This window comes from Somniosus microcephalus, chromosome 14 (genome assembly GCF_052327205.1).
Source record: "Somniosus microcephalus isolate GS21.2 chromosome 14, FLI_Smic_1.0, whole genome shotgun sequence".
Taxonomy (NCBI): Eukaryota; Metazoa; Chordata; class Chondrichthyes; order Squaliformes; family Somniosidae; genus Somniosus; species Somniosus microcephalus.
This window is the reverse complement of record NC_141000.1, coordinates 101,140,948-101,165,508: the sequence shown is the minus strand read 5'-3', so window position 1 is coordinate 101,165,508 and position 24,561 is coordinate 101,140,948. Positions and strand designations below refer to the sequence as shown.

General features: G+C 44.9%; 1 protein-coding gene across 5 annotated transcripts in view; it reads right to left on the bottom strand.

The window, feature by feature from the left end:
* eva1c (eva-1 homolog C (C. elegans)) overlaps window positions 1–24,561 on the bottom strand; it is a 165,824-nt gene that overhangs the window by 61,815 nt on the left and 79,448 nt on the right. For all 5 annotated transcript variants that reach the window (XM_086007054.1, XM_086007057.1, XM_086007053.1 and 2 more), the window contains exons 3-5: window positions 24,304–24,509; window positions 21,963–22,086; window positions 17,096–17,245 (exon numbers count right to left, since the gene is read on the bottom strand). In XM_086007054.1, coding sequence (XP_085863180.1) covers window positions 17,096–17,245; window positions 21,963–22,086; window positions 24,304–24,509 — 480 coding nt within the window. The remainder of the gene's footprint in view (window positions 1–17,095; window positions 17,246–21,962; window positions 22,087–24,303; window positions 24,510–24,561) is intronic.

The window sequence follows — 24,561 nt, the reverse complement described above, 5'->3', positions numbered from 1 at the left end:
GCTATTCAACCATTAGGGACATCAGCAAACATTTTCCAGCAGGACCCACAGCTAAACAATCAGGACTGGGAATTCTAGATCATTATTTTTCCCTATCTGGTCCAATTTCTGTACTCTTTGCATTGCCTTGGCTGAGAATAGCTAATTCAGCACAGACCAGGGATCAACGTTTACTCAAGTTCATAGTAGGTAGTGCAGTGCCAGGCATCGGGCCTGCTCCACTCAAGGTTTTCTCTGCGTGGACGTGGCCGCCACCAAAAAGGTAAGTTACATAGGGGGAAAAATTCAGTTGGTAGCACCACCCGTTAGCGCCTTAAGAGGGCGCGAACCAGCTAGCGCCCGGGCACGGCACTTCCCACGCCTCCCACAAAATTCAGCGGGAGGTTAGTGGAGGCGCTAACCGGTAGTGCTGCGCCGCTGGCGATGACGTCATTGGTGTGCGCAACGCCCCGCTCACACCCCGGCCGCGATCTTCGGGAGCGCCCCCTGATTTATCGCCGGATGCTATGTCCGACAGGGTCAGGGTGGCATACCTGCGGCCGGGGAGGCGCAATTTAAAGGCGAGGTGCGGGGCGGCCATTTTTGTTGCTGGCCGCCTGCCAGCACCTGCCTGCGCTCCCGTCCCCGGCCTCCTGAACCCCCGCGGAGTGCCGGCTGCGCTCCAAGAGCCCGGCACTTCTCTTGGGTGCCGGGCTCTTTTGTCTGCACTCCCGATCCCCGGGGGCCCAACTGGGCCCCAGGTCGCGCTGCACAAGGCCCCTCCCCTTTAAGAAGGGGAGGAAGGCCTGCAATACCGCAGCGCGACGTCACCACGATATTCACTCGCAGCGCCCCAAGAGGGATGCGGGGCACTTCCAGTAGCGCCCTGCTTCCCTCTTGGGACGCAACCACTCAATTTCCGGCATGGGGGTGCTAATTTTTCCGGGCGCCTCAATTGGGGAGCTACTCAATTTTTAGCCCATAATGTTTCAAGTTTGATGTGGAGTGAGGGGGAGCAGGAGTGCTCCTCCTGGTTCCACAGGAATCCGAGGGCCTCTGCCACCCCGCAAACAGCCTCTGTCCCATAGTTCTTCCCACCTCCCCTCGACTTACCCGAAGGTTACTGCCGGCGAGGCACGCAGCCCAATATTCATCCTGCTGAAATTGCTGAGCTGCCTTTGGTGGCTCTCCGTGGAGGCTGTTGGTTATGGGCCTGAAAACGGGCCACAACCAATTTCTACCCCATTAAACTTTTGTTACTTTGATGTGTTGATTTAACTCCTTCTATGCTCAAGATATAACTTTGCATGCACCCTCTGTGGCAACTTGTAGCTTGCTGGAATGTTTGTAACTAATTTGACAAATAAATACTCTTTCTTTGCCAAATGATGTCACTGTGCAGAAGCCACTAGGGCAAGTGATCATGGATTTCTTGGGGAAGAAATTGGGTGGCCACCCGAAAAAGTTAGCGCCCCTACACCATAAATTCAGTAGTAGCGCCCAAGCAGGAGGTGGGACGCTACTGGAAAGCGCTCCACCTCCTTCTTGGGGCGCTACTACTGAAGTTCACGGTGCTACGCGCAGCAGCGCCACGCGTGTCGCCTCGTAGCGCTGCGTCATTGCAGGCCTCCTCCCTTGATTAAAGGGGAGGGGCCTAGCACTGCACACCCCAGGGCCCTGCCAGACCCCCGGGGAGTGGGGTGCCGTGAAAACCGTGCCGTGAGTGATCGCGGCCGGCACCCTGCATAAAAAAGTGAAAGCAGGCAGGTGCTGGCAGTCGGCCAAAATAAAAATGTCTGCCCGACACCTGCCCTTTAAGTAGCGCCGCCGCAAGAAAGTCCTCTGATCCTGTCGGACATACCGTCCGGCGATGGGTCAGGGGGCGTAAGGGAAGTTTGCAGCCGGGGCGCTACCGGCTACCACCGCTGCTAACCTCCCGCTGAATTTCGCAGGAGGAGTTAGTGGTGCTACGCCCGGGCGCTAGGGGATTTACGCCCATTAGTGCCCCCGGGGGCGCTAACGAGAGGCGCAAACCAAGCCAATTTTCCCCCCCTTGTTTCTAAAACATTCATCAGCACTTGATCTTTATAACAGCATGTCAAAACAATACTGCAAAGAACCAAAGCTTCAAACAACAAACACTCTACTGATTTAGGACTACTTTGCAGGTTACCAGAAGATCGTAGGGGACCTTGGTACTGAGGACTTGGTGACACCGTAGCTTAGATCACTGTGATTTTTATCTGGAGGCTAGCCCAGTTTGCTGGGATGAAAGTCTGTTCTTTTTGCCATGTGCTAGTGTCCAAGGTGAAATTAGTCTGGATAGTCGCAAACCAGCTTCTAATGGCCACAAGTCCACAATACAAAACTATCCATAAAACAAAACTATCCATAAATTGTCAATAGTTAGTACTATATCAATAGTTTCATTTCAAAAAGCTGTAAGAATGCCTGGTGCACTATGTGTGGTAGGGGAAGGTCAAAACACACCATTGACATAGAGTAAGGGCGTTTCACCCGTGGGAGATATTAGACAGCGTCATGCCCATTTTGGGAGCAAAATAAATGTGTTAGGGAGGCGAATTTCAAGGCACAATTGCTTGTCCCCAATATCCCCCGGAAGTGTGCTGGCTGCCAAATTGGAAGTTGGCGACTTCCTATTGTCCAGGGCGCCCATCTGAAACAGGCGTTAGTCATCTTGAATATGCAAATTGGGGTCCTAAAGTCTGCTTTAAGACTCTACTCCAAAAATCAGCATCAACGGGGTGGAGCTTGCCCCGTGCATGCTCCGCCAGGGTGATCTGGGTCAGCAGCAGCTTAAACAGGGGTCCTTAAAGGGACTGCTGGAGGCTGCCTATAAAAAGGTAAGTGAATTTTTTTATGATTTTGTTTCTGTGGAGCCAAGAGGAGCAGGTATCCTCCTCCTGGCTCCACAAGAAACACTGCGGGCCGTTGCCGGCCCGGACTCGCGCCACCTCCGGTTCATCTCACCCTCCTCAGGACCTACTTGAGGGGCGTCTCAACGATTGAGCCTGTTGAATTTCCTAAATCCCTGACCAGGGAGTTGCACCGGGAATGCAACTTGTCAGTTTTATGCAGATGGGGCCCGAGTCCCAATTCTGAGCCAGTCTCGGGCCAATATCTTCAGGCGTACGTTCGCTTCGCAATGACCATTTCATGCTGGTTTCCATCGTTACTCCAATTTCTCGGCCCCCATTGTCTAACCTGGAAGAGCTTGATGCTAAAATGGGAAGTATTTCTGCAAAAGTTTTCCATTGCCCTGCATGGATATTCTTAAGCTTGATTGTTATGTTCATTAATAACTAGACATTCTTATTATGAACAGCTAGCTTCTAGCTAGACATTTATTCAGTACAGGTTCTCTAGGTACAGCATCTGTAGAGATCCAGCATGTGTACCTGTGTGCAGGCTTCCATCTTGACTACTGCCTCCTGGGTAGCCTAGTGCATCTTGGGTAATGTAGTCTTATATATATATATATATAGACAAACAGCAATATACAGCTCTACGGCTCCACCTAGTGTCCACTATAGAATGACATGTTATTGATCATTACATCCCCCTTTCTTTGAGGTTAAACAAAATCAATATCAATCAACATCAATTAACTTTCAAGAAAAACGATAAAGATGATATCAGTAACACTTTTGTTGGTGCTCTATAAACATAAACATTTTCACAACAGTCAATACATTTTCAAAGCTTTACATTATACTCAAAGGCTAAGTCTATCAGGCTTTTTTACTTCACGTGTGGATCTTCTCAACACGGGCAAGTCTGATGTGTCTTCATGAGAGCCTGTATGTGTATTTGTGTTAGATTGTTCTGGTGGTGAGTGACAAGATTCAGTTGCAGCATTGTCATCGATTTGCTCTTCGATAGTTTCTTGTGTTTTTAGGATGGAGCGGCGGTTCCTCCTGAGACTCTGTCCTTCCTCAGTTCTAACAGTGTATGACCTTGGTCCTACTTCCTCAAGAACTGTAGCTTTCCTGTTCCATGCATCTGGATCCTCAATCCTGACAACATCATCCCTTGTCAATGGTTTCAGAGTTTTGGATGACTTGTCATAGTATGATTTCTGTTTCAGCTTTAACAGTTGAAGTCTCTGTCTCAGTTCCTTACATTTTGAACTATCAATAACAGTAACATAAAACTTGTAATGATTACAATTAAAAATGTCATCCTCCGATTGCTTTTCATTTCTGTTCTGCCCACGTTTCATCCCCTTGTAGGACACAGCACCGACAGCAGCATTATCACTCATTACAATCGCATCATTATTGATTTCACTGAAAGTCTTCGCGTGCTTTCGAGCTAGAGGGTGAGAAGGTTGGATCTCAAACAAGCGTGCTAAGCTTGAATAAAGGAGACTATGAAGGTATGAGAGCGGAATTGAGTAGAGTGGATTGGGGAAATAGATTAAAGGGTAAGACAATACATGATCAGTGGTGTACATTTAAGGAGTTATTTTACAACTTCCAAAAATATATATATTCCACTGAGAAGAAAAGGGTGTAAAAGAGAAGACAGCCATCCGTGGCTAAGTAAGGAAATTAAGGATAGTATTCGACTAAAAACAAGGGCATATAAGGTAGCCAAATCTAGTGGGAGGATACAGGATTGGGAAAACTTTAAAAGACAGCAAAAAATAACAAAAAGATTGATTAAGAAAGGGAAGATAGATTATGAAACTAAATTAGCAAAAAATATAAAAACAGATAGTAAGAGTTTTTATAGTTATATAAAAAGAGAAAGGGTGGCTAAAGTAAATGTTGGTCCCTTAGAGGATGAGACCAGGAAATTAATAGTGGGAAATATGGAGATGGCAAAAAACACAATGAATATTTTGTATCAGTCTTTACAGTAGAGGACACTAAGAATATCCCAACACTGGACAAACAGGGGGCTATAGGGGGGGAGGAGCTAAACACGATCAAAATCACTAAGGAAGTGGTACTCGGTAAAATAATGGGACTCAAGGCGGATAAATCACCTGGACCTGATGGCTTACATCCTAGGGTCTTGAGGGAAGTGGCGGTAGGGACTGTGGATGCATTAGTAATCATTTTCCAAAACTCCCTGGACTCAGCAAAGGTCCCGGCAGACTGGAAAACTGCTAATGTAACACCCTTATTTAAAAAGGGCAGTAGACAGAAGGCTGGAAACTATAGACCGGTTAGCCTAACATCTGTGGTAGGTAAAATTTGGGAGTCCATTATTAAGGAGACAGTAACAGGACATTTGGATAATCATAATTTAATAGGACAAAGTCAGCATGGTTTTATGAAGGGGAAGTCGTGTTTGACAAATTTGCTGGAGTTCTTTGAGGAAGTAACATATAGGGTGGATAAAGGGGAACCAGTGGACGTAGTGTATTTAGACTTCCAAAAGGCATTTGATAAGGTGCCACACAAAAGATTATTGCTTAAGATAAAAAATCACGGGATTGGGGGTAATATTCTGGCATGGATAGAGGATTGGCTATCTAACAGAAGGCAGAGAGTTGGAATAAATGGTTCATTCTCAGACTGGCAATCAGTAACTAGTGGTGTTCCGCAGGGGTCAGTTCTGGGTCCCCAACTCTTTACAATCTATATTAACGATTTGGAGGAGGGGACCGAGTGTAACATAGCAAAGTTTGCAGATGATACTAAGATGGGAGGGAAAGTAGTGAGTGAGGAGGACATAAAAAACCTGCAAGGGGACATAGACAGGCTAAGTAAGTGGGCAGAGATTTGGCAGATGCAATACAATACTGGAAAGTGTGAGGTTATGCACTTTGGCAGGAAAAATCGTAGAGCAAATTATTATCTTAATGGCAAGAAACTGGAAAGTATTGAAGTACAAAGGGATCTGGGGGTCCTGGTGCACGAAACTCAAAAGGTTAGTATGCAGGTGCAGCAAGTGATTAAGAAGGCCAATGGAATGTTGGCTTTCATTGCTAGGGGGATAGAATATAAAAATAGGGAGGTATTGCTTCAGTTGTACAAGGTATTGGTGAGACCGCACCTGGAATACTGCATACAGTTTTGGTGTCCATACTTAAGAAGAGACATACTTGCTCTCGAGTCAGTACAAAGAAGGTTCACTCGGTTAATCCCGGGGATGAGGGGATGGACATATGAGGAGAGGTTGAGTAGATTGGGACTCTACTCATTGGAGTTCAGAAGAATGAGAGGCGATCTTATTGAAACATATAAGATTGTGAAGGGGTTGGATCGGGTGGATGCGGGGAGGATGTTCCCGATGATGGGTGAAACTAGAACTAAGGGGCATAGTCTTAGAATAAGGGGCTGCTCTTTCAAAACTGAGATGAGGAGGAACTACTTCACTCAGAGGGTGGTAGGTCCATGGAATATGCTGCCCCAAAAAGCTGTAGAAGCTACATCATTACATAAATTTAAAACAGAAATAGACAGTTTCCTAGAAGTAAAGGGAATTAAGGGTTACGGGGAGCGGGCAGGAATTTGGAGATGAGTCTAGGTTCGGATCGGACATGGCCCTGTGGGTAGCGGAGCGGGCCCAGGTCCTGCTCCTATTTCGTGTGTCTAATTCTGTTAGATTCAGGAGATGGTTCTGTGATAGTAGATTGACGGTTAGGATCAGATCAGCCATGATCTTATTGAATGGCGGAGCAGGCTCGAGGGGCCGATTGGCCTACTCCTGCTCCTATTTCTTATGTTCTTATGTTCTTATAACATTCTCACACGGCGGTAGATGACAGTGCACACTAATGGTGCTATCACACGCACTCAGAACAGAAAATGAAACAGTCCCTATTCATAGTTAGGCAACATCCGTGGAGAGAGAAATAGAGTCAACGTTTCAGGTCGAAGGGTTTCGACCTGAAACGTTGGGGCCGATTTTCCCGCAGGTGCAGGGAGTTGTCGGGTTCCCCGAATGTCGGGTTCCGACACGAATCTAAATGGGTCTGCCAGCTGGATGCAATTTTCCCTCAATTGGCCAATTAATTTCCAGCGTGTGGGCACCCTTGCTAAGTGTCCATTTCCAGTCAGAAAGCCCCACAGTATGATGTCATAATTTGTGGTGCTTTTAAAGTCTCCAGCAAGCTTTTCAACCTCTGCAGGCTTCCCAACCAGTCGTACAGAATGGCAGAGGAGCCTGCACCAGCTGCTGCCAGTGGCAGAGGCCGAGCTGCCACCAAATTTGACGAGACGTCACTCCAGACATTGGTGGATGGGGTTAGGGCCCACAGGGAGGTCCTCTTCCCTAGCTCAGGGAGGAAGAGGCCTCCCAAAGAGACCAGAGCTGCCTGGATGGAGGTGGCTGCAGAGGTGAACTCTCTGGGAGTCACCCGTCGGACCTGGATGCAGTGCAGGAAGCGCTTCCATGACCTTCACCGTACAGGAAAAGTAAGTATGAAGTTTCCATCACCCTCAACCTGATCCCCATTGCCTTTCCCCAATAGCACTCAGCTTCAGCACTCTCTTCCTCCACATCCCACTTCACAGTCACATCCATGCACCCTTACCCATTCCCTCTCTCTCTATGCTCACATTCACACAACTATTCCACCATGCAGCCCTCACACTGCCTCTCACTCTGATGCTTGGAACACAACTGACAACACACAGGGAGGGCCCTTGGTCTTGCAGCCTCACACCATCTTTGTCTCCTTCTAAGTATCTATGCTATGCAATCTCTACACTCACTCGTGCACTCTCACTCAAACTCCACTTGTCTCCCTCAATGCAGGAAAAGAGAGCTCACAATAGGAGAGAACGAGCGAGGACTGGAGGAGGACCACCCTCAATCGCCCACCTGAGCCCCTGGGAGGAAGGAGTGATGGAGATTGTTGGGGCTGACGTGCCTGTGGAAGCTGGGGCAGGAGAGACAGGAGCAAGCCCGCAAGATGGTGACAGAATAGTTTCCCATCTCTCTCATTGACATAGCATGAGTTGCTGATATGAATCTGAAGCTACATCATATGGATTTATGAGCATCTGCCAAATCCAATGTGCAAGTAGCCTTGGCATCAGATCTCTAACTCTTTCCTTTACTCCCCCACAGGACCATCCAGAGCCCCCGTTCCCACTGTCGAGGAGGAAGAGGCTGTGCAGCCAGACTCCTCAGAGGAAGCTCCAGCCTCTGAGGGCGCAGCGTCAGCAGAAGTAAGCGCACCCAGCACCAGCGCAGACACTCACACCTCGGTGGGGGCCTTCGGGACATAGAGTAGTGTTGTCACCTGGTGTTTCACAGCTCACAAGTGAGCATCAGCAGATTGTGGAGACAGGGACAGCAGTGGAGAGTCCTCGTCGGAGGGCGCAGGCCTCTGCCAGCTCAGCTCAGCTGCATGTCGACCCTATGCCTCTGGGTCCATCCGCAAGAGAGGCGTTGATGGATCTCCATGCACAGATGCAGGAGTCTCTGGCAGGTTTTGTCTCCAGGGTCGCTGCAAGTGTGGAGAGAATGGAGGAGTCCATGGCGAGCATGAGCAGAGCCTTATTGGAGTCATTGGCGCATGAAAGCATCACCACGGAAAGGATGGCTACCTCCGTGGTAAGACTGGCTACCGCCGAGGAGAGGAGGGCTACGGCCGAGGAGAGGAGGGCTATGACCATGGAGGAGCTTAGTCACCAGGGTATCGAAAACATGGTGAGTGCTCAGAATAGAATGACATATCTTGAGGAGCGATGGGCATCTATTGAGCACCGAAACCAGAACTTCATGGAAGTCCCTCTGAGCAGGACTTCCAGTGCAGATACGGGTCCTCATGGCCCCCTGATGTGCAGCAAGGTGCTCTCCAGCCACTTGCAGGCGCTGAGGGGGAGCTGACCCATGAGAGGGAGGTTGTTGGCACACCTCAAGGAAGTGGGGGCTTCTCTCCACGCGCTCACACTTCCATGCCACTTCAGAGCCCTCGGTCAGAGCCCCGCTGGAGTCCACACCCAAGTGAGATAGGAGTCTCAACCCCTGCACAGCCGCAGGATCAGCAGACTGCTGGCGAGCCCTCACAGGCTCGCCACCCCAGAGGACGCCCGCCAAAGGTGTCGAGACAGGAGCAGCAGGAAAGTGAGCAAGGGGCCTCCACATCTGCTGAAGCCACAGGGGTACCACTACGTAGGAGCACGCGTAAGAGAAAAATAAAGCACCACTAATCACAAGGGTAGTCACTTGGGTGAAAAGTCTTGTATATAGTTTTAATGCCATCAGTTTCTTGTACATAAAAAATCTGGTGGCAACTGCTGCAGTTGTGGCGTCTGTCATTTGACGAATGGGGATTTCACATTGAGGCCTTAGGATTACTTGCAGATGTCAGCAAGCTGGTCAAACAGGTAGAAATGCGCAGGGATGGGCCACTGTCCATGGTCAGTTAAGAAGCAGCGAGGCTACAGTGTTTGATGTACCAGGCTACGCAAATCTGGCCAGGATGAGTGCGTTCCTTGCATTCCACCCAGCAATGTTCTCGCGCACTGGTGCCGCTGGTTGGCAGGCCTCTGCAGGATGCTCATTTCCGTCTTCCTCCTCCTCCTCCACATCATCCTCAGCATCATCCTCATCCGAGGCGGCTCTGTGAGGAGCCTCTTGGTCCTGCAGAATCGGCAAGCCACAACGTTGTGCCATGTTGTGAAGCACATAGCATACCACGACGATTTTGGAGACCTTGGCTTACGAGTACTGTAGGGCTCCACCTGATCTATCGAGGCATCTGAAGCGCATCTTTAGCAATCCAATGGCTTGCTCGATAATGTATCTGGTGGAAATGTGGCTGGAGTTGTAGCGCTCCTCAGCTTCATTGGCTGGTCTCCTCAACGGCGTCATTAGCCAAGTCCGCAGGGGATATCCCTTGTCTCCAAGTAGCCATCCCTGAAGTTCGTTTGGTGGACTGAATAGCGGAGGCACAGTAGACTGGCGCAGTATAAGGGAGTCATGGCAGCTGCCAGGGTACTTGGCTCAAACATGCAAAATCACCTTCTTGTGGTCACACACCAGCTAAACGTTAAGGGAGTGGAAGCCCTTGCGGTTGACAAAAACTCCTGGATTGCGATGGGGTGCCCTAAAGGCCACATGTGTGCAGTCAATGACGCCCTGCACCCTTGGAAAGTCTGCCAGCTGAGCTAATCCAATCGCTCATGCCCTCACACTTGCGCGATCCCAGGTGAAATGGATGTGATTGTGCGCAAGGGCAAAGAGGGCATCGGTGACCCTGTTTGATGCAAGTGTGTGTGGCCACCTGGGAGATGCTGCTGATGTCTGCTGCTGATCCCTGGAAGGAGCCTGAGGCATAAAAGTTGAGTGCGGTGGTGACTTTGATGGCCACTGGTAAGGAGTGTCGACCTGGTGCTCTGGGCTCTAGGTCTTGCTGTAGCATTGCGCAGATGTCAGTCACTACCTCTCACGAAAGTTGGAGCCGCCTTTGGCACTGCTGCTCAGTCATGTTGAGGTAGCTCACCCTGTGTCTGTAGACCCTGTTTGGGGGGTATCTCCTGTGCCGACAGCCTTCCATGCGCTGGCCCCTTCTGGCCTGTGCTGCCTCAGGTGGCTGAGCCGCAGCCTGTCGCTCCTGCTGGTGCTGTTGTTGCTGGTGCTGCTGCTGCTGTTGTTGCTGGATCTGCTGCCGCCTCCTCTGCTGTTGGAGATCCTCTAATGCCAAGAAGGGAAGGAACAAAAGGCCTCCCATGCTTCTGGCAGATGCCTCTGTTGAGGAAGCGCTGAGTTAGGGTGGTGAGAGGGGCTTCCCAGGAGCTCACACTGGAGAAGTGTGTGAGGCTCCAACCTTCCACAGCTGTGCCTAAGCCTTGAACAAGTTGCCCCAAGCCTTCAGCAACAAGGTCCTGCAGCCTACAAATGCTGGCTGATTAAATCTCTTCAGTCCTGATTGACCTGCAGCTGAAAGTAAGCAAGCCGACATTGTTCACGCCAGGTTTCATCAGCGGTGTTCCCACCAGGCGTGGTTTACGTGGGGAAAGGCTGAAAATTGCAAGGGCCCCTTAAAATTGGATTACAGATGCCAATTATTGCTGATTAGGCTCCCGACGACCAGTCCCGCCTGCTGCGGGCAGGACTGATTCGGGTCGCTTTGAAACACCTAAAGTCGGACGGGGCGGGGAATCGGGCCGGCGGGGGGGGTCGCAACCCCCTATGTCTGCGATTTTCAACCCCCGCCCGCCTGAAACCCCGCCTGACGGCTCCAGGAAAATCGAGGCCATTGACTCTATTTCTCTCTCCACGGTTGTTGCCTGGTCTGCTGAGTTTTTCCAGCGTCTTCTGTTGTTATATTGGATTTCCAGCATCCGCAGTATTTTGCTATCCTATTTATAGTTAACTGTATTTGACTAAAAGCCTGTCTAATGGGGGCACTGTTTTCACAAATGTGTTAAGTAGTTTGTAAATAAATGAGAGAAAGAGGCTCGACAAACATTAGCAAAGAATGCCCCCTTAAAAAATTTACGGGTTTTTATTGTGCCAGATAGCACTGCCTATTTATAATTGGAAATAACAAATTTAGCTTCAACAAAGCAATTTGAACAATGGCGATATGATGTCTTCTTTAGGCTATCATATTTGATACTGTACCTGACATCCAGATCACCTGAGATCACCAAATGCAGCTGGATTTGAGGGTTTGCAGCTCTAAAAGCATAATATATTAAATCATAAAGATAAATACAGATGAAGGCGCCTATTTGACTGATCTAGCTCATTCTTCGATGGAAATCTAAGATCCATTATTCTACCTGGAAGAAATTACTGATCATTCCGTGCATGGAGAAGTGTTTGCTGACATCAGTCTTGAGCTTGCTTTTTACCAGTTTACATCTTTGCCTCCTTGTCATGCAGCTGTGGTTTAACTTTAAAATAGTGTTTCGATTTTAACTGTAATGTATTGCTTAGTAAAACATTTTTTTAAACGCTGTTATCGGCAAAAGTGACCATGAAGCTGTCAGATTGTTGTGAAAACCCAACTGGTTCACTGATGTCCTTTAGGGAAGGAAGTCCTTACCCAGTCTGGCCTATATGTGACTCCAGTCCCACACCAATGCGGTTGACTCTGAAGTGGCCCAGCAAGCCACTTAGTTGTTTAGGATAACTAGGGATGGGCAATAAATGCTGGCCTTCCCAGTGATGCCCACATCCCGAGAATTAATTTTTTTAAAAAGCTTTGTGACCCTTCTTTGCCATGCTTTCCAAAGCTTGAACATTTGGTGCCCAGAACTGAACACAATACACAAAGTACAGCCTGACCATAGCACTATACAATTTCTGCATGACACGCTCTGACTTGTACTCTACCATTTGGCAATACAGCTCACATTCTGTTAGCCTTATTGATTGCTACTCTGTAATGATCGGGCATGCTAAGTGCTGAATCTACTATCGCTCCTAGATTTCTAATAATGACTAAAATAAAACAAAAATCTACACAATAGAACTACAGCTGAAGGGATAATTATTCATCATAGCCCCTTTAGGGCTACCCTGGATCAGGCGTATTTCTCAGACATTCACTAAAGTTTGAGGTAGCCGAATCCTAAAGACGCTTAATTGGGTCTAAAAGTCCGGACTATCTCTCCCTAAAGGAAAGGAACAACCCGAGAATGTTACCATCCTCCAGATAGCGCTTTTAATAAGTTTAGCTAGACTGTAACATTCCAGATATTATGAGGGTCTGGAAAACTCCCCCAGAATTCTGTAACTCTCCACCAAAAAGTGTACAGAGATTGAGTTCGTGAGTTTTTGATACAGAAGTCTTATGTGAGACAATTCTAAAAATATATAGATTTATTAAAGAACCGACATGCAATTTACAGTTGGTGAGTCAATCGCAACATTAACAATTCTAAAAAGAGAAAACATGCGATCTTTTTAACAGAGAATCTTACTTTCAAATCTTAACTTCGCTACAGTATTACAGTTCTTAAAGTGTTCTGCAGGATATCCACCAATATCAAATACCTTTGATCCCCGAGGTACAAAGAGTTGGAGACTACAGAGCCGCCTCTGAAGCCGAGAATCGCTTTGCCCGATTAAAGCGAGTCTGTTATCCCATTTGAGAGTTCAATATTTATACCTTTTTCCAGTGGTATTTCCTTTAAGGTTTTCTGCTGATGCAAGCTAATTATCTCTAGTCATTTTCCTGCCGACCTCTGCAACTCTTACAGCCACCTCAGCCAGAATCATGTCTCCTCTCTAGGTATTCTAAGTTTACCATATAAAAACGGTGTGATGGCAGGTGTTCCTTACTTGATGCCATCTTTACGAAGGCAGATGTTCCTTATTTTATGTGCCGCTTTACGAAGTGTAAATTAGAACACCTTATCCATGGTGAACCATTGTTTTTGTTCCCAAAGGTCAGCCTGTCGGAGCCCTTCACCTTCTGTTTCAATAAGGTTATTTATTCAGGGTCAACAACTGTCTTATCTCAATAGCCAGAATGCTTTCACGGCTATTTCAGAGTTAAGTTTCTAAATTTCCAAACCCAGTTTGCCATGTTTTAATGAGGCCAGAATTATTTCATAAGATGGTGTATTTTTCTGAATCGATTATATGGCTTATTCCTTCACACAGCAAACACTGTACTTATTAATTAAAATAAAGTTAGACTGGCAGTGCCTTTGATACCTTCAACGTTTTTAGAATTAGGTTCTGTGATTTATTTTTGAAGCAGTGTCATCATCACTGAAAAGTTAAGACATTTTTTATGGGTACGTTTATTCTTCAACTTTAGGGTTACTGCAAAGCAATTTCTGTGTTGCTGTGATACTAAAGTTGTCGTACAAATAACTCTGCAGTTAGGTCTTAACCTGTCTCAAGAGAAATGTGTCTGAACCCCATGGAGGAGCAAGTCTCACACCATGTGGGTTGACACTGCATAAAATATAACACCATTACAGTGTCAAATCTGATCTTTGGGCCTTTGGAGCACTCTTTAAACTTATTCTGAGTTGATTTAACTGTGTGGCCCCTCCTGCCAATTCTTTCAAAACATTTAACTTTTAATGGCCAGGGGTGGAGCCCTGTAAGCATGCATGTGCAAAGCTCTCTCCTGAGTGGCAGGATTCCAGTTGGAAGAAGACAGTATAAATGAGGTACTGCCTGGCTGTAACTAATACTGTAGCTACTAACCTCAGACTAGCAGCTACAATGTACATGCACCCTTATTGTTCATTTATACATATCATGATCGGTGATACGATACAATGATAGCAATTGCACCACTGATAGAAACATAGAAGATAGGAGCAGGAGTAGGCCATTCGGCCCCTCGAGCCTGTTCCGCCATTTAATGAGATCATGGCTGATCAGCCACATTCAGTACCCTGTCCCTGCTTTCTCCCCATACCCCTTGATCCCTTTAGCCTTAAGAAATATATTTAACTCCTTCTTGAATATATTTAATATAAGTTGGCCTCGACTGCCTTTTGTGGTAGAGAATTCCACAGATTCACCACGCTCTGGGTGAAGAAATTCCTCCTCATCTCAGTCTGAAATGGCTTACCCCTTATCCTTAGACTGTGACCCCTGGTTCTGGACTCCCCGGCCATCGGGAACATCCTTCCTGCATCTAGTCCTGTTAGAATTTTATAAGTTTCAATGAGATCCCCTCTCATTCTTCTAAACTCTAGCGAATATAAGCTAGAGATCTCGGCTCTGCTAAATAAAATTCATTACAAAGCTGTCAATGTCTGCAAAAAAAAAAGCATCTGAGAAGCATGAACTTTCCCGATGATCAAAAACTTCTAAACTTGACTCTTCCAATCAGGCTGCTCCTGATTGCTCTATGTTTACCTACATTACAACAGTCACTACACTGCCAAGAGAACTTCATTGGCAGTGAAGCTCTTTGGAATGTCTTGACGTCATGGAGGGTGCTATATAAATGCAAATTTGTTCTTTTTTTGCTTATGGTACTTAGCTCGCCTGCAAACTCTTCAACAAGAGAATGCCTCCTTAACTTGTGTTTCCCGTCGCTTCGGTTTTCTATAAAATTTCTTACTTTTTTCAATTTGTCATTTCTTATAGGCCATTTACTCTCATTGTTGCATCTTCCTCTAACCAAGAGGATGAGGCAATCTGAGTAATGGACTCCTCACCAGAGAGCTGTAATGGACGATTAAACCCACGGAACTCAGGTTCAAAACAGTAGAATCATTTTATGGGTCAGGTTGGCACATATTATCTCACCAAACTCAGCATCTTATTTGTAACAAATTCTGTCAACTGAAACATTTCCTACATGTAATCCAGAGACAGTAAATTGGTCTATTGTACATTCAAAGCATAAAATACAGATAACGTTATGCACATGCACTAACTGTGTTAGGTTTAAAAAGTGTCTGGACAAGGCCAAATCATAACAAATTGTAAAACTGTTTTGGTTTTTCTATGTTCAAATCTCATGAAAACTCTGTTAAACTATTAGTTGCACAAACAAAAAAAATGCAATTTCCACAACTTGGAATGACTTTGAAATGAAGCCCAATTTAACACTGCCAAACTAACTGTACTTATCTAATTACTGATCCTGAATTCGATAGTCTAAGCTAAACCACGAGCATTGCAGCTCTGGCCAGAAGCACCAATAAAAGCAAATATCCGATCAAGGGCTTGACCAGTTTTGAGAAACAGTTTGACTTGGAAACCAATTGAAGAGCAGGGTCTGTAGAATGCAATGTGGGGTTTGCAAGTTGCACTGCAATCCCTGTATCACTCACTGTAACATAGATCTGTACATGCATGCTTATGTAGATTCCTGAGCCTAGAAATTAGATCATCTGAGCCCATTTTATGGGCATAAAACAGGTGCCTGAGGGTCCAATATACCCAGCGGTGTAAGCGCACTCATTCTGTGTTGGACGTGCCCACCCGCCATATTGCTTCAGACTGCTCAGCAGGCGTCCCGGGCGCATGCCTGAAACTAGCATTAGGCCCACTGTTTCAGTTGTTTTAGGCGCACAGCAAGCAAACCAGTGGTCCTTAAAGGGACCGCTAGAGGTTGCCACCCAAAAGGTTTCAAGTCTTTTTACTTACCTTATTGAAGAACCAGGTGGAGCAGGTATGCTGATCCCGATTGCTTCCCTCACCGGACTCTCCTGAGGCTCTTGGCCGGCTTGGATGGCGAGCTACCTCTGGGGCCGCGACTTGCACCTACAGCTCACCAGCTCTATCCTAATGAGGCTGGCCGTACATTTTGCGTTGGTCCTGCCACCAGCCTCATGAGGTGCATGCAGCATGTGCTTCACTGGGATCATGCCCCAGCAGAATTCTTAAAATCAACTTACAGGGGCACAGAGAGCCAGTGAATCTTGTCAAAGATATAGATGATGGGTGAGGATACCGGCATTTGGCAATTTGGATATGAACTGGAGAGTTTCAATGCCTTAAAAATTATGGTACCGGCTGGGACTTACTAGTTTGGCTGAGAGATGTCACGGCCAGACTGGCAACACAGTCAAGGTTGTGTGACATCATCTCCATAACAAATCCACATCACGTGATTATTCCTACATTGTTTTCATTCTCAGGATGTGGGCATCACTGGCAAGGCCAGCATTTATTGCCCACTTCAGTGACACAGTTAAGAGTGAACCAGTTTGGTGTGGAACTGGAGTTACATATTGGCCAGACAGGGTAAGGACAGCAGATTTCCAGCCGTAAAGGACATTGGTGAACCAGTTGGGTTTTTATAACAGTCTGACAGCTTCATGGTCACTTTTATTGATACAAGCTTCTTTTTTTCAGATTTTTTTTTTTTTTTTATAAACTGAATTCAAATTCTCAAACTACCCATGCTGGGATTTGAACTATGTTTCTGTGGATTACTAGTCAAGTAACATAACCACTATACCAACTTTTCCATTTATAATAAAGTAAACCTAAATCTTCCATCAATGTTTTAACTAAGGAAATCTACCCTTTTTACACTTTAGGTTTTGATCAAAATTTATGGTTAATTTTGATTTAATCCATCACTTTTAGAGAAAATAAAATTTCAAGGTTTTACATTCCCACTCTCAAAAATGGTATCCTGAGGGTTCACCAGTTTTTCAGTGTGCAGCCATTAAGAACCAACCTGCCACACTTTCCTCAATGAACATTTGTTAAATATAGATGGTATCTCTGTATAACTTACCTATATCAGGCAGTTTAAGGTTTGAAGGGCAAGCCTTTTTTCCGTTCAGCATTCTGCCATATGTTGCGGAATAGATGTTAATCAATGTAGAGGTTTTGCAGCGAAGGTTAAGTTCCTTGCCCTCACAGGCTACTTTGCTTTTGTAGTCATCTGAGAGAAAGGGCACAATGTTAAATCATTACTGTATCTTGGACTGACTGCAACATATGCAATTTTTGTTTATAATATAAAACTATAGGTTCTATTTTGTACACAAATTACATCTAAAGTTTGTAGCTTCTCTTTTCATCTATATGGTAACAAATTGCAAAGTGGATCTTTTCACTAAATTGGCAGTAGTCATTAACTGCTTCTGTAGCAGTCTTTTATCACCAGGTGATAAGGTCTTGGCATTTGTTGCCATGTGGAATATACAAGTTCACAGGATAAAAATGGATGAAGAAGGCCATTCATCCCATCTTAACTCATCAATCTAGAAACACCCTAAAGTCCCCCCCGCCCTACCCCCAACCCTCAAATCAGTCCGAAATTTGCATTTCACAAGTTGCGATCTGTGTTCCCTCGTCCTACTGGCACAATTAGTTTGAAGTCATTTCTGGAATTACCTTTTTCATATTGTTTATTATCTTACATATACCACTATGAGTTTGCTTACCTCCTTCTAGGGCTGAAAAGCCCTTGAACATGATACATTTGAGCATGGCTTCCTCGGATTTGTACTCTACTGTTTCAGCTATAGCTCAGCATTCTAGTTGCTTTGTTGATCACTACCCTGTACTGGTTGGAGGTGTTGAGTGTCAAGTCTAGTAAAACCCCTGGATCTCTTTCAACTTCATCGTTACCTATTTCAACAACAGTCATGAAGTAATTATGTCACTTTATTTATCTCCCTATGAGCAGTCTGTCACACTTGTCCTCATTAAATTTCATTTACAGTTGTCCTTCTAAATTACATTTTTTGTCAAATTAATTTTGTAGTTCCTGAGCTACCTCTTTTATCATCTGCAATTTTCATTGAGTTTCTGAATCTAAGTTGTTGAGCAGCTAGAAACTAGTAGTCATCTCAACACCAATTCCTAGAGGACTCACTCAACGTTTCTTCCCACCCCAATATAACTCCTCCAAACAGTATATGGTGGCTTTCTACCCTTTAACTAATTTCTTACCCATTTCCAGAATTTTATCCTGAATCTCAACCACTTTGAACTTAACTGGCAGTCTTTCATGTGGAACTTTTGTGAAATGCTTTATGGAAGTCTAGGTATATCATGTTGTAGGGCTTTTCACAGTCCATTTAGGATGCCACTTCCTCAAAACAGTTAAGGAGGTTGGTCAGACAGAATCATCCCTTTCTGAAACCATGTTGACTGTTGTTTAGCGGGTATATATCATAGGTCTCAACCTTCTTCCTAGCTATATTTTAAACTTCTAGGCCCTAAAATTCAACAGGGCTACTACCTGTCTCTCACCATAACCTCAGTGGGAGACTGATGGAACCTCCTGAGAAACAGCGTAAATGACTGAAAACGACTCTTTACACCATCTCTCTGAAGGTTCCACCTACCTCACACCAAAGTTACAGTGGGAGTCCAAGAGAAGTCCGGTAGAATTTCCAGTCCATAGTGTCTTTTTAACAGGCCATAAGAAAACAGAAAATGTTTATGGTATTTAATCATTAATAATTTCTATTCTTATTAGATCCTTTAAGAGAGACAACTTATGTTGAAAGTAATAATTTAAAAAATGGTTGAGTAATTTTTCCAGCACCAGAAAAGTAGTCTTAAGGACTAGGGGGGAGAAATTCGGTATCGCCCCGTTTGGGGCGGAATTATCGGCTGGGCGCAAAGTTTAGCGCCTGGCGCTAATTATCGCCTCCGACTGCAAACTTGGCTTCTATTGCCCCTGGAGGTGATTGGAGCACTAAATCAGGCGCTACACACCTCTCTTAAGGCGCTACCTCAGAATGCTGGCGAAGCTCATGTGATGTCAGTTCTTAAAGGGGAGGGTCGATCTTGCTCTCCATCCACACCCTGCTCATTGCAGCCTTGAATCTCGGCCTGGAGAGGCCTGTACATCAAATCTGCTGGAAAGAACAATGGAGAGGCCCAGGGAAAGAGCTCAGAGTGCAGCCCCCATAGTCTCTTCTAAATCGATGCAAGGAAGGTCAAATCAAAATGAACCTGCAAAGTGCTGCTCAGTACCCAAAACTCCTTCACACAGCGTTGAATCTCTCCAGAAATCTCTCTCTCTCTCTCTCAGAAGGCGTGGTGCAAAAATGTCGACAACAAAAAAAGGCAGGAAGCGGCCGCCTTTAAATAGTGCTCCCCCAGTCCCTTCCTGACTGTAAAGCGCTCCCCTCAACCTGTCATTGCTAGCGGCAGGCGGTAAGGCAGGGGGCGCCACTCAATATCCGGTCCGGGGCGCTACCAAGGCATTGCACGCTTGACTGACGTCACGATCTGCAGGCACAGGAGATCATGGCGGTAGTGTTTAGCACTGCCTCAAAATGTCTGGTCAATTTCGCGAGCGGCGCAAACATCGCCGCGCCCGGGCGCTAGTTGCATTGTGCCCCATTAGCGCCCTCTTAGGGTGCTAACGGGAGGCGCAAAGCAACCACATTTTTCCCCCTCGAAGTGTTTTTTGGTTGGTGCTGTGATTGCAAGTGAAACATATGCTTAGCGCTTATAGGGCTAGCCACATAGATTTTGTTTTGGACCAAATTTATTTGATTTTTATAACATTTATGGTCAGTTATGTGGGAGGGTCATTTGACATCAACAACATTATGTCATGACTCATTCATCTTCTCTGTGCACTATAAAGCAAATAGGGTGTTGAATGCATCCTCACAACTGCTGTGAAATGGCAAGTGTCAAGAGATAAAGGAATAAAACATGTGAAGAGGATATTGCAATTGTATAGCTATGTACCGAGCTTTGTGGCACAACAGAAAGAAATAATAAACATTCCGTAGTATGGCTTATTGAAAATGAACACTGTGAAATGTCCACCAATGCATGTAACCAGGTAGGAAAAGAATGACTGGATTACTGACATCCCACACCACAGCTCCAGCTTCTCAACAAACAAGCCAGCATAGATGCATTGGAATCAAAATCTGTAACACACATTTATTTATATATAAGCCAGGATTTTCCACTTTGTTAAAATCCTGCTGCATCTTGATTAAGGTGGACGTTCCTTTCAGTCCAATAGCCCACTCTTGCCCCTGGCCAGTTTTCTGGAGTCAGGCTTATTTGCATATTTTATAAATCAGAGAATCGCTGCAATAAGCCTTGGATGTCTGCTGTAGTATAGTGTAGTATGACCAGTGACCTGTATGAACATTCTCCTGTAGTTACAATCCTGCCCATCATGCAGTTGGTTCCAAAAAAAAGGGGGCTCATGTGATTGATTCACAGGGCTGCTAGTCACTGAAAAATGTAGATCAAAGGATCTGGATGATGCAGTGGATCAGTACACTGCACTTTTACCTCTTGGACTCAAATCTGGCCCACACTGTTTGGATGAAAGTCTGTTTCTGCTGTCTGAAGCGTTCTATGAGTTTGGAGCAGTCAACCCAGTTCTTAGTGGCCATGAACCAATAGCAAAATACTGGCACTGTTTGAAAATCTCATGCAGAGAGGCCACAGGATGGCTAGTGTCTGAACTAGAAAATGTCACACTAGTGCAGTAAGGGGTGGTCTTCCGAGGTTGGGGCTAAGGTAAGTTGTTGGGGCAGGGTAGAGAGAGCTTTAATCTGCATTTAATTGTGCTACACCTAACCTCGGAGTACTTTATGCTGACAAAGTGTGACCAAAATGGAAATGTGTTCCATTTCTCAGCACTAACAATTCTTGCCTTAAGACACAAAAATCATTGGAAGGAAACAAAAAAAACTAGGAAATTTCTTCAAGGGACAAAATGAACAGATTATACAAATTAACTATGAATAGGACAAGCATTAGTTATCACTATTGCATAAACCATATAAAACATATCGCGCTAATGATACAATTTCCACTTTTCACACTTTGAACGGAAAGGCCGAACTAGAAAACGTCCATTCATTATTTAATTGTGCTATACCTAACCTCGGAGTACTTTATGCTGGCAAAGTGCGACCAAAATGGAAATGTGTTCCATTTCTCAGCACTAACAATTCCCAACTTAAAACACAAAAATCATTGAAAGGGAAGAAATAAAAATCAAAAACTTTCCAGTAAAATTGGTATATTTTGCCCACTCTCAGCTAAACTGGTAGATGTGTGTGCCGCATTTAGGAACACAGAGGCTATCTTGGTGGAATGGAAAACTGACGCTGACTGACCAAGCTCTCTCTATTTGAATCACTACTCCTACCAGCTGCTCTTGGATGTCACTGGTGTCTGTTGTGGAGAACATCTCCACCCAAACTATTCCACCTTTCCACCTTAGAACAGGTTCTAAAATGCATTCCCAGTGGGAACACAGTCAGAGATCAGGCTACAACACTGTAGTGCCAAATTTCTGACCCGTGCCTCTTTTCAGTGGAAAGCCCCTCAGGGAGTACGCGATCAATGAATCGATGAACCCTGTCTTCCTTGAGTGGAAGAAGAGAGGATGAAGTTAAATCAACAAATAAAAATTGAAATCATTGCATTGACTGACAGATATTTCAATCCGAGTTAGGGAATTTATTCAAGGAACAAAATGAACAGATTATTACAAATGAACCATGAATAAGACAAGCATTAGTTATCACTATTACATAAACCATATAAAACAAATCTCCCTAATTATACAATTTCCACTTTTCACTCTGTAATTTGAACTGAAAGGTTGAACCAGAAAATGTGCATTCATTAACTGTGAAAGCATTACTTACTAGGCTTGCATTTGTAGGAGACAAGGAGGTATTTGCTGGTGCCTGGACAAGGGTCAAGTCCAAAAACACGTCTATTGACTGGGAGCTGGCAGGATTGCTGGTCCTGGCATTCATCCAGTATTTTCTGGCAAGAATGAAAGTAAGAAGACATGGTTCAGGAATAAAGGGAATTATCTGCAAGCACAGACCCATGAATTACTTTTAGATTGAAAATATGCTCTAAATAACTTCCACAATAAAAAGCATTAAGTACTCTGTTAAAATTTATTATAAACAAAGAGCAATAGTCTCAAAAGCTTCGCATTCTACAGTGAAAGTTACGCAACATACTAGTGGTTCTATTTTGGCAACAAAGATTAAGACGATTAAACATCACTTTGATTAAGACCAGCTTTTTTGATGAATACGTTCGAATTTCTGTGTTGTTTGCAGCCCATTTCATTCAACAAGTTCAGATACAAAACAAGTACCTCAGGTTAAGAACAGATGTGTGTCTGCAACACTATTATGTGCATCTGTAATACTGCTGATTGGTCCATGTTAATCATGCGATGCTACAGACCACTTAGATCCCTGCAAGACGACACACGGCAGCCATTATTTATTTATTTTTGACAGTTTTACTTTTATTTTTAGTTTTCTATTTAAAAAAAAATATTCTCCCACATGGCTAGGTCCGGATCCGCTCGGACACTTGTCCCAAATCTCCCTTTTCCTCCAAGAATGTTGAGAGTCTGAGTCCATATAGCGTCTATAGTTGACCCAGCCACTGCCTTGTCCAAAGCAACCCTAATTTGGATTCACTGTCCAAATCTACCCTAGCCTCCCTGCCCTGTCCAAGCTGTCCTTGGTCTTACTCGTGTATTCAGCCTCTCTCCCCCCAACGTGACCAACCCAACCTAACATCTTCCCAGCTACTTAACCCTGAATGACATGCACTGTAGTCGCCAGCTCCCCGCTGCTGTTTCCTGGCCAACAGCCTCTGGTCAGAGTTTAATTATTTTCTTCTTCCTGCCAATTCTTGCTCTTCTCCGTGTCCTGCAACATGAGGCTGATGGTATACAAATTTCTGCTATACTTCACTTGGCAGTTGGATTCCTCCCCACTTGGGCGTGGGAAAAGCATGAAAGATAGCTAATTGGTAAAGGTCAGGTCAGATCTCTCTCGGGTAAACAAAGAACAAATACTTTCATCCAGAAAAAAATAAAGAAAAACTTCGAAGTGTTGCGGTTGTGAGTGAGATCTGAACATGCTGCGTGTGTGTGTGTGTGTGCGCATGTGCACACCCGTGCATGGGAGAGCAAGAGAGACAGAGACACTGACATTGTGTGTGTACATGAGTCTGTGAGTGCCCAAATCCACCCCCACACCCTTCCTGGCTTACACGCGCAGATCCAAGTGTCTCTTCTTTCACCCAGTGAGAGATGGTATAATTTCTGCAACTACCACAAGGTCCGAGCCCTGAATCTGTAAGGTGTAATGCGCCTTTCCATTCCTTGCACTATTTATCCTACCATAACCCATCACCATTTTGAAGATCTCTACCAGGTCACCGAGCAACCTTCACAGTTTCAGCAAGAATAGTCCTAACTTCTCAAGTTTGTTTTCATGACTTTAATCCCTTATCCCTGGTAACCTGCCAGTGAATCTATACTGCCAATCAGTTGCTTTGGAGGTGAACTGGATACTATAAACAGGTAGTTGTTCAATCAAGGGCAGAAGAGCAGTTTTTACAACACTGCAACTTTATAGGAACACATACAGGATATATATCTTTTGGTTACAATAACTTATTTTGCCATCCCTGCATTAGTCAGTTAGGTCCACCAATTGGATTAGTAAAATGTCTCGGGTGTGCATATTGTTATTTTTAAGTGTTGGAATCGATTCATTAATTTTTTTAAGTTATTATAATTCAGATAATTACCATGGACAAAAGAGACTGGCAATTGGTAATATCATGACATCATAAAAAGCAGTGCAGCCCAAAAATAGGTCATTGGAAACTGTATCTCAGAAGGGTTAGTCCATGGGCCAAACAATGTAAACCACTGTAAAAGTACACGATATGCAGGGCAAAACAAAAGTTTATTTCAAAAATGATAAAAGCTTTATAACTCCCACACAAACCTTCGTGACTTGTGATATCCTGACTTCAGTTGAAACACATTTGATTCTAATAGACTTATAGCAGATGCTGAAACCACTTGATTTAAGAATAGTGTAATCTTAAAAGATGACCATTATTAACTTTAACCTACAGTTGTGCAAATCATGTTTGTCACTCTTCCTGTTATTTTTTATGTATCATTGTAACACAAATCTCAAATTCTTCCCATACCTGTAAAGTGGTTGGTGCTGTGCAGGTTAGATTTTCTTCCATTGTGTTTCTAGGATGTAAGCTAGGGCACAAAAGGGAACTTGGCACCTTGCGTCCATAAAATGCTGACTGTATACTTATCGTTGTATCTCGAGGGCAATATAGGTTTAGGCGGCCACCGTCACAAGCTTGCTCTGTATGGCTACGTAAAACTTTGGATAAGTAATCTAGAGGAACAAAAAAGAACAGTATTGAGTATTTTTAAAAATATGTCCGGAA